Source organism: Halyomorpha halys, unplaced genomic scaffold (genome assembly GCF_000696795.3).
Source record: "Halyomorpha halys isolate HHAL.00 unplaced genomic scaffold, Hhal_1.1 Scaffold1582.1, whole genome shotgun sequence".
NCBI classification, from domain to species: domain Eukaryota; kingdom Metazoa; phylum Arthropoda; class Insecta; order Hemiptera; family Pentatomidae; genus Halyomorpha; species Halyomorpha halys.
The window spans coordinates 121,480-132,407 of NW_027106787.1; the positions used below are offsets into that span (position 1 = coordinate 121,480).

The window sequence follows — 10,928 nt, forward strand, 5'->3', positions numbered from 1 at the left end:
TAACATGTATAATCTTACACATTAAATACGTGTTAGTGTCTCTTGTGTTGTTCCGTTCTGTGTGGTTACTGTGTTCAATAAATATTGTCATAACTCCATGACCTGTGTTATCGTTTGCCCTAAACTATAGAATCTAAGATTCAACAGATTAAGGGCCCAGTGACCGTAAAGTCGTGAGTTTCGTCCAAATCGTTATTTTCCTTTTCGCGAATCCGCCATGTCTCAGCACCAGTCACTGCCTGTTGAACGTCTAAAGGGACGAGAAAATTTCGACACATGGAAATTCGCAGTGCAGGCCTATCTAGAAGATTTGGAGCTGTGGGAATGTATAACAACAAAAACGGATCCCGACAAGAAGAAAGACACGAAATGTCGTTCCAAGTTAATCTTATTGGTTGAACCCGTGAATTATGTCCACATTCAAAATACGACTACCGCCAAAGAAGCATGGGAAAACCTATCGAAAGCTTTTCAGGACGATGGATTGACAAGACGAGTTGGACTTCTCCATATTCTTATAACTACAAAACTAGCAGACTGTAGTTCGGTAAAAGAATATTTGAACCGGATAATTACAATCGCGCATAAGTTAACATCAGTTGGTCTTACAGCGAGTGATGAATGGGTTGGAAAAATCCTTCTTGCCGGATTACCAAGCCGTTTTGAACCCATGATTATGGGCATTGAGAGTTCGAGCACGGCAGTAACCACCGATTCGGTTAAAACAAAACTATTGCAGGATCTTTCCATTGTCAAATCAAGTTTAGAAAATAATAATTGTTCAAACAATTCAAATTCCGCTTTTTACGGTCATAGTTCCAAAAGAGGTTCCGTTCAGTGTAAGGGAATTCAGAAATTCAAGAAATATGAGCATGGTAAAGGCGATAAAACATTGTCTGTGATATTTGCACGTTGGGAAAAAGCCACCGTTTACCTTTCCCCAAGAGTGACTCCATTACCGAACGCTGTTTACAATTAGTGCACTCAGACCTCGTAGGGCCGATGGAGGTAAACAGTTTAGGAGGTTCCAGATATCTGTTTACATTTTTAGATGAGTTCAGTCACAAGTCATTCGTCTATTTCTTGAAATCAAAGGATCAAGTCACCGATTATTTCATAATTTTCCAATCATTTGTTGAAAATCAGTCTTGACAGCAAAATTAAAATTCTACTTACTGACAATGAAGGGGAGTGCTGCAATAGAAAATTAAGTGAGTTTTTGGAGTCATGAGGTATTGTACATCTGACCTCCTGTCCTTACTCACAACAGCAAAAGGGAAAGGCTGAGCGCCTCAACCGTTCTCTGATAGATTGTACAGGATGTCTACTGATAGTGTCAGGACTGTAAACTGTGCTACTTATCTTTTGAACAGGTCACCGTGCAAGTCTGCTGTTACAATTCCAGAACAAGCGTGGGCAGCTAAGAAACCTCCTCTTCTACATCTTCGAATTTTTGGCTGTAAGGCATGTGATCACATTCTACACCGAAGCAAACTAAACTCAGCCCCAGATCTACGCCTTGCATATTTGTAGGATATTTTCAAGACATAAAAGGGTACAGGTTGTTTGACCATCAGAAGAAAATTACCTTTGTATCAAGAGATGTAACATTCTCCGAAAATCATTGGGGCAGTTCATTACTAGAAAACACTTCCGGAGGTACCGATAAAAACTTCTATGTGCTTCCCAACGAATCCAATTCGGAAGAGGAAATTGTTGAGGAAAATTCTAATTCTGGCTTCGACGACACAACAGGATCACAGCCATCGAAGGATGATGATTCTTCGGAGAGAGACATACAGTCTGACAACGGTCGTCACAATACTGTATCAAGCATTGGATATTCTTCCACATCTACAGAAACCAGCTGCAATCAAGATGATGACTCGGATTTTGTTCCACCAACGAGCGTTTTGACATCAACACGAGAACCAACATTGACCAGACCTGAGAGAAGCAGGCGATCACCAGCTACACTGGACGATTTTGTAACTTATTCAGCTTTCTCAACTGGTCAAATCCGATGTCCTATGATGCTGCGTCACTTCGTCAGGATGATCAGTTGTGGGTGGTGCTATGGAGCGTGAACAAAGGCGCTTGATGTAAACAAGTTCAGCGAATGTATCAAGTGTCAAGGAATCCGCAAATAGGGAGGGTGGTGGATAATTTATTCGTGGGTCTGTGGCAACACTGTCCCGACCACGTTTCATGTATAACCTTATATATTGTATATACGAGTGTCTCTTGTATTGTTCCGTTCCGTGTTGTTAGTGTGTTCAATAAATATTGTCATAACTCCATGACCTGTGTTATCTTTTGCTCTAAACTATAGAGTCTTAGATTCAACAAATTGGACGTATCTATCGATTTCACTATCGCCCGCTCAATATACATCTAATAAAATAAGAAGGAACTCTAAGAAAAGTTAAAATAAAACTGAAAGGAATATGGTCCGGGTGCGGTCAAAAAAAACAACTCAAATAGTAGAATATACTATTTTATTGAGCCAACGTTTCGCCCCACGTTGCAGGGCTTCGTCAGGGCTAAAAAAGATACAAACACATAGTTACAAAAGGAAAACAAAAACATAAGTGTAAACTAACAGGGGTATAAAATGTAAAAAAGTAAGATATAATAAGAAAAATTAAAGGTAGTAAATAGTAAATGTAAAGGGTAATAGTAACAGATAGATAAGAAAAGAAATATTAAAGAAAATACAAATAAAGAGATGTAAAAAGAAAAAAGAATACAAATCAAATGATGAGACAGAATGCATACCTATTTTGACGGCAGTCAAAACAAAAATGAACGTTGGTATTGGGAGGAGTGGGGACGACAGTGATGCCACAATAACGAAAATAATAAAATAAAACTATGCGCGATTTTAAAATTAATAGCATTTCCATATTTTGAATATCCCAAAACAAAGAAATGGACCCTGATATGTTCGAAATCAGAAAAGTTAAAATAAATCAATAAGCTATCTTAAAATCGATAGCATTTTCATGTTTGGAATATCCCAAAACAAATAAATGGACCCTTATATGTTAGACAACAGATATGCGATCTTAAAATCGATAGCATTTGCATATTCTGCATAAAATGAACTCTTATGTTAGAAATCATAAAAATTAAAATTAATCGATACGCGAACTTAAAATCGATAGCATTTTATATTTTGCATATCGCGAAACATAAAAATGGACCCTTAAATGTTGGAAATCAGAACAGTTATATTAAATCGATATGCGATCCTAAAATTGATAGCATTTTCGTTTTCTTCGTCTTAAGAAATATACAAGAGGAAACCTAATATATTAGAAATCAGAAGAGTTAAAATAAATCGATACGCGATCTTAAAATCGATAGCATTTTCGTTTTCAACTCGTCTGAAAATCTATAATTGGGACCCTCATACATTACGAATCACAAATGGTTAAAGTGAGTTAAAAAAAAATGTAGTTATGATTCGAATAATATTGTATTCGAATAATCTTTCATTAGATTGAAATAATATTTCAAATATTCAGATACAAAAGTGTTCGGATTGTTTAGTCGTATTTTTATTCGAATAAAATTCGTCAATCGAATAAATATGTATTCGTTTCTCGCCAATCGAATATTTTTCGCCCAACTCTGACCTTACAGCAAGCACGTTTAGATATTCCAAGGAATTGGTACTTTTTGACCGATACTTTTCATCTGATACTTCAGCTGAAGTATCGTATCGATAATTTGGTAGTATCGATAAATTTCTATCCTACAGAATGCCTCTACTTGTCAAGAAATAGTCTGTATAAACAATTAATTAATTCTGTGAAAAACAAAAAAATAAATCATTGAAATTGGACTATTATAAGGGAAGAGATAATTTTGACCTTTTAGCCATATTATTAAAAAATAATCCTTTGTATTTTTTATAATATAACTTGAAAGCTGTACAACACCGAACATTCTGAATGATAGTTAATTGCCAACAAAGATCGTCATTGTACCAATATTAGAATGAGACATGAAGCAGTTTTTTTATTTCAGATTTAAGAAAATTGCTTAGAAAAGTGTATAGAAACAACAGATTTTGTTTTCGATTTTTCTTATATATCATTACTATGAATTTATATTATGTATTGTAATATGCCGCTATAAACTAAACAGATATAATAAACAATTAATTCAATCATTAATCCAATATATAAATAAAAATAATAATTATGAGAGATAGTTGACCGTGGATGATAAATGAGGAGAAGATGGTTGGGGGTGCGGTCAATGAAATTTCATTGACCGCACCCCCAACCATCTTCTCCTCATTTAAAAATAATAATGTTTAATTTTAACTAAATATATTAATTCTTATCAACTTTGCAATCATGTTTAATTAACTATAAACATTCTCAAATCCTACTAGTTATGTTAAAAGGCGCCTAACATAGGCACCTGTCATGTTTACATAGCAAGCACATGGCAAATTCTGGCATTAGCAAGCGTGTGAATTGGTGATTTGGTTTGGCTGGTACAAGTTGGCATTAATTTATGGCGGACCTGTTGAGTGTCGGTTTTTGGACACAAATCAAAGGGTATTTGTATACATCTACCAATGTCAACATACATATGTTTGTGCTCTGTGTTTTAATTAATTACAGAATTCCCCCAACCTTTTAATTCAAAAGTTCTAGCTTAAGATTATATTCTTTAAAATTTTATCGATTAGGTGTAAATAAATTGTTTCAAATCTTGTTAATTAACTTTAGCACTTTATTTTTTTTTTAATTTAACACAAATATATATTTATAAAGTCATTGTATAACTAGGTAATTAAATCAACAAGTTTCTGATAAAAAAATCAAGAAGGAAGGTTGAACTTTATAGGTTATGTAGTATTATTTTAATGCATTTTTACCAACTACTATCTACTTTGCTCATATTTAAGTTTCCTTTCATTAGGCCTATCTTTATTTTGTATCTTTATATAATTAACATGATGTAAATCGAATGCAATAGTCGGCAATAGCCGACAAATGTCACAAGAACACACAAGCGGGAGGATATCAAAGTTTCTTCTTTCCTTTTTTACCAAGTATTTGTACAAGTATTGGATTCGCTGCAAACGTGTAGATCCTGCATAAAATCATGGTTTACCCAGTTATTTCAAACTTGGATAATGGCTAAAGACGCTTACCTAAAGCTGCTCATATTTGAATTGACTGAGACTTCAATGGATTAACTTGCGTTACAAAAAGTCTTGGAGTCCGTCCGCAACTGAATGACAACAGCACAACAGACTGGTGGCGACTGCTGATTGAGGAGGCCTGCAGGCAACAGACTGTTATTCCGCAATAATAATAAATTTTCACATTTTCATTAATAACTTAATAATCTTTATTTTTTTATTAAGTTTCATTTTATTCCGAGTATAAATAAAAGAAGGCAAGAAGATAATAATATAAGACAGAAATGTTAAACAGAATTACTAAACATTATAAAGGGTTCTTGTGTTTAAATTTGTCATTTGAAAAACAAATAATATTTATGAGTATTATAATTAATAATTAAGAAATATAAGTACTGCTATTACATATTACATAAAATAATTTACTATTTATTAATAATGATTAACCATCAATATATCGATGGCATATTGCACAGTGGTGTTAAGTATATTCCACTAGCTTTACTTTAAAAAAAAAGTTAAAGGTTCTTCCTTTTAATAAAATTACAACTTATCAATTAAATTTCCTAAAATAGGGAACCTTTAATTGTATTGTTTGTAAATATAGTCGAAGTGTACTTTGCACCACTGTGAAGTAAGGTCATCGATGTAACAAAATTATTTCAATACATGAATCTTTCCTAGATTAATAACAATTTACAAAAAAACAAAACAATATATTTAACAACAAAATAAAAAAACGCTACATAGCTTTAATTGAATAGTGACACATAACGAAATGTACAAATGCTAATGTTAATGGAAGCTTATAAACATTCTTTCAAATATTGATTCAAATTATCCTATTCTTCTAGAAATTTTGTTTACTAAATAAATGTATAGTACTAGAACTTTACCCATTTTTCAAGATGTGGCGGTTTTTAAGAAAAAATCTTTTTCGAATTAATCATATTTTCAATCTAAATAATAGAATATTTAAATAAAAGTATAGAAGTAGAAGTATAGTAAAATATAGAAATTACAATAAAAAATAGAATTTTACTATAGCAAAAGGAAATAAGATCTTAAATAATTAGAGTAAAAATTTTCAGGCTGTTATAGAATGAATAGTAAATTTTTGGGATATATTTTTTATCTACTAAATCAAGATCTTTTACTTAGGACTCAAGAATGATTTTTTGAGTTGGCACGTTTAGGTTCATAATTGTTTTACCACGCAAAGCAATAGTGACATTAGGCTTTATTTCTTCAAACCTTTTCTCTATATATGAGTTTTTATAATTCTACAAATTTATATATTAACTTTTACTTTCTTTTCTATGAATCTCAGCACAGAACTACCTATCACATTTACGCTACGCTCAACTTCGTTTTCTAGCCTTATATAACACATTACGTCTGTTAATTTAAACTCAAAAAGCGTTGAGTTCAGATTCAAATATGTCATGGTTCAGGAAAAAAAATTTTCCAACTGACTGTATAGGAAAATATGTCAATATTTAAGAAAAATTATAAAAAAAACCCTCTTGAAACACTGATACAACTTAAGTTATGTCAGTGTTTAAGAATGATTGGGTACAGTTTAATACCGGCACTTCTGTCCACCAGTGGAAAATTATAGAAAATAATGTGCCAGTCTTTCTACAAACTTGTTTTTTAACACTTTTTCAAAAATTTATTTAGAATAAATTGAGTTTAGTTACTGTATTGAGACAGTAAATATAGAAAATATTTTTTAAATCACTTTTTCAGAGACCATTAACATACAAAAATCAACAAAAAAACAAAACTAGATTAGATGAATTTTGTAGTTTTAAAAATAGACCAAATTCATGAAATATACTAGCCTAATCACTGCTAATTTTAAATATTTTATTATTACAAGTCAATAAAAAAAAAAATGGGTAAAGAAGAACTGATTGATAGTTAAAAATTTTATTAAAATTATGATTAATGAGGAAAATACAATCTATCACAGAGTTTTAAAACTATGATATACATTCAATTGGTACAGAGTGATATGCTATGTTGTGTTTCACAAAATAAATTATATTGAACAAACAAGAAATCATATTCATTATTGTTATTTCTTTTAAATAAATACTTCTTAAAAAAACTAAAATTATTCCTGCTATAAATCCTTTAATAAGTTTTGTTTGTGGTTCTGTCATGTGTTGGCATAGCAACAGTTTGAAGTAACCTTCTCTATACTGAAAACTTCTCAGGTAATTGCCAGAGTCATTTAATTTTACTTAAAATCATATAATTTAAAAATCAGTTAATTTGATTTTCCTCAGCTTGTTCCTAATATCTACTTCTATTTAGTAATTGAATAATTTAGAAAAAATAATAAAAATTTAAATTAATTGCTAATTATGCGATTTCAGAGCAAAAATGAATGAATTGTATGATGAAGAAATTGATGTCAAAAATGCTGATGAGGTGGATAGTTTATCTCCAAGGAGTCCAAGAAGAGAATATGTTTCCAGCAGAATGGAAATGCGAGCAGAAATGAAACCGAAACGTGAGAGACCTATGTCAGCCGCTAAGGTTTGATTCTATTATATATGTATAAAAACTACATATTTAATTCTATTTACTTCCAATTTTATTATTTAAATGAGGATTGAGTATATTTTCCTGTTATAAATTAATTAATGACTTAGGTTTCAGTATTTTATTATTTTTGTAGCTATGTTGTGGCTATTCATGTACCCATTTTTATGCAGAAATTAATAGTTTATATGACTATAAAGGTTTTTTTAAATTTCTTAGAATATAAAATTTATCCTATATTGGAGGAAGATAGTCTGGGTGACGGTCAATAAAGATGTCAAAATAGTAAAAGAAAACTATTGATTGTTAACCAACGTTTCGCCCCACTTTGCAGGGCTGTCTGCAGGTATTACAAAGCAAAACTTTATCTTATAGTTTGGTTACTATCTGAGAAACCTAGGCAGAGGTGTTCCTTCAATCTTGGAAACAGCTAAAAAAACAGCCAAACTGTAAAAACATAAATATTACAAAGTCGTTAGACTTATGACTAGTAAGAAAAAAAAAGATTCAAGATTTAAGAAAATTTTAAAAATATTTTTTCCTTCAGTATTTTGTATTCTTTACTCACACTTTATACTTCATAATGTTAATTTTATGACAAATTTAATAATAAAACAATTTATGAGTTCAAACATTTTAATGTATATAGAAATGGTTATGAGCTAGCAGACTTTAGTTTCTACAATACAAGACACCCTCATATAGTGAATATACAGAGAAATGCGTTTAAGCAAACAAATACTGTATGGATTAGAAACACAATAACTTTTTTATTTTTCATATTCTAAAAATTTAAATATTAAATATCTTTAGTCTAGATCTTCTTCAAGAATTCAACCTGTAGAAATTCCATCAGGATTTGAACATGGAGACACTGAATCATCAGAAAACAGTGAGGAAGATGATGATGATGATGAGGGAGGAGATCCACATGAAGTTATCATTGAAGGGTAATTATAAATTAAAAATATAAATATTTTGGATAAGATATTTTAATAAAAGATTTTATGTACCATTTATGTCTCTTGAAAGATCACTATTTTTTCAACGAGTTGTTTGATAATAAAACAAAACAAAAAAAAATTGTTCCTGAATTATATTGAGCAATTAATTATAATAATGTATATTTTGTCTTATATATATTTGCTCATAAGAGATGTTACCAAATATTATCAAGTTCCATTGGATTTTGTAAATAGTTTTTCTTTTTTTAGTTATCTTTAATTATCCAGTCTTAAAACCATAATCATTGTATTTTTTTAAAATCACACTTGTGTTTCTTTTAGTGCTTATGACCCAAAAGATTATCAACGGTTACCTGTCTCTGCAGATATAAAAGAATTATTCGAATATATTACTTTGTAAGTATAACATATTGTTCATATGTAATGCAAATAATGGATATTATTTGAATGATGAACTTATTAATTGAAATGAGAATTATTGTGTACAATATTTTAGTTACACACCAGTAACCGTCCAGCTGGATTATAAATTAATTCCATTTATACCATCTTACATCCCAGCTGTTGGTGATATAGATGCTTTTATTAAAGTCAGAAGACCTGATGATGTTGATGATAATCTTGGCCTAACTGTTGTGGATGAACCATCAATACACCAAAGTGAACCGGCTGTTATGCATTTACAGTTACGAGCTACAACAAAACAAAGTTCAGCAAAACCAGTGGTCAGTTGTAATTTTGCTTTTACCTTACATATAATAATTTTTTTTTGCTTGTCAAATTTCTATAAAACATTTTTGAGTGAATCCCTTATTCATATAAATATTAATGAACAAGAAACCATAAAATTCCTTTGAAATGTATTTATCAGTATGGTTTACAAACCTTTTCCTCAATTATTCCTTATTTATTTTTGTTAAAATAAAAAATCTAATGACTTCATCATAGATTTCATTTTATCTGAATACGGTTTTAGGAAAATGTTTGGTTAAATTCAATACATCAAATGAATTTTTTATCACTTTTTGAATGTTCATTTTCAGCTAGTAAAGAAGCTAGCAAATGCAGAAAAAAATCCTAAAGCTATTGACAAATGGATCAAGGATATCAGTGAACTGCACAAATCTAAACCCCCACCAACACTGGAATATTCGAGGTTTAAATTATTTTTTGATCTTAGCAATACAAAATTTTATTTTATTATTAGCTATTAAATAATTTTTAAGCTTCCACTTACAATGAACTCAATTCAATTTTAAGAATACAATTTTTAGATTAAAATGTCAGTAACAGTGTTCTCTGATTTCCAAATACTATTTTTGATTATTTATTATTCCCTTACTTGTATGTTCTTTACTTATTTCATTCTTTCATCTCTTATCAGAAAGTCCCAATTTACCAATCTAAAAACTTCAGCAAAGATACTATTTAAAACCTTTATTATACTATGTACTGCCTTAAGATTTAATCGGAATGCCAGGATAATCGCTGAAGGCAATTATCCAAAAATAAGTTAATTAATTAATTATATATTGAGTCCTAAAAAACTATTATTATGATTGGATTCTTTTCCAAGGCTTTGGTGTGTTTACCAGTTTACCAATTAAATACCTTTATATTTAAAAAATTTTGTTACTATTAATTATATAATATAATAAGGGGTGGTATATTGGGTTGTTGAAATGTATATAAACTACATAAAGAGATTAACTATTTATTTACAATTTATTACTATGATTAAAGTGTTTGTAATGATTCAGATAAATGGTTGCCATAAAATATCAATTATTACATTATTACTTATTGATTAAGTTATACTTATAGCTGCTGATTCATGCCGTGGGATGTAGTTCCGTAGGTGCCATCTTGTTCATAAGGGATTTCTAGGTCTCATGGCCCTTCTCATGACTTCGTCTGGTCGAAGTGCATCTTCGCTCTTGTTTCTTCTGCTACTCTCAAGCCTGGTTCTTTCTCGTCTAAGTCTTCCTTTCCACTTCCACTCCCACCTCCCTTTTGGGGTATTACCTTATTTTTGAGTCTCATTCCTCATTGGCCGTAGGTGACAGAACGCTCCCACGGTAGGCTCCCCCCCCCAGGCCCGAGATTACCTTAAGTATTGGTAGATCTAATAAGGGAATGTGGCAAACTAAACACAGATGGGTATATATCCAGGGACACAGTAAAAGGTTCTTAAAAAGGCTCCTACCTGAACAGGTATAGAGACAGATGGTGAAAAA

At 30.9% G+C, this 10,928-nt stretch overlaps 1 protein-coding gene across 1 annotated transcript in view; it reads left to right on the top strand.

Moving 5' to 3' along the window:
- The first annotated feature begins 7,350 nt into the window (after nt 1–7,350).
- IFT46 (intraflagellar transport 46) overlaps nt 7,351–10,928 on the top strand; it is a 4,420-nt gene continuing 842 nt past the window's right edge. Inside the window, exons 1-6 of the mRNA XM_014435421.3 lie at nt 7,351–7,395; nt 7,558–7,720; nt 8,540–8,676; nt 9,013–9,087; nt 9,188–9,416; nt 9,735–9,847. Of these exons, the coding sequence (XP_014290907.1) occupies nt 7,565–7,720; nt 8,540–8,676; nt 9,013–9,087; nt 9,188–9,416; nt 9,735–9,847 (710 nt within the window). The 5' untranslated portion in view covers nt 7,351–7,395; nt 7,558–7,564. The remainder of the gene's footprint in view (nt 7,396–7,557; nt 7,721–8,539; nt 8,677–9,012; nt 9,088–9,187; nt 9,417–9,734; nt 9,848–10,928) is intronic.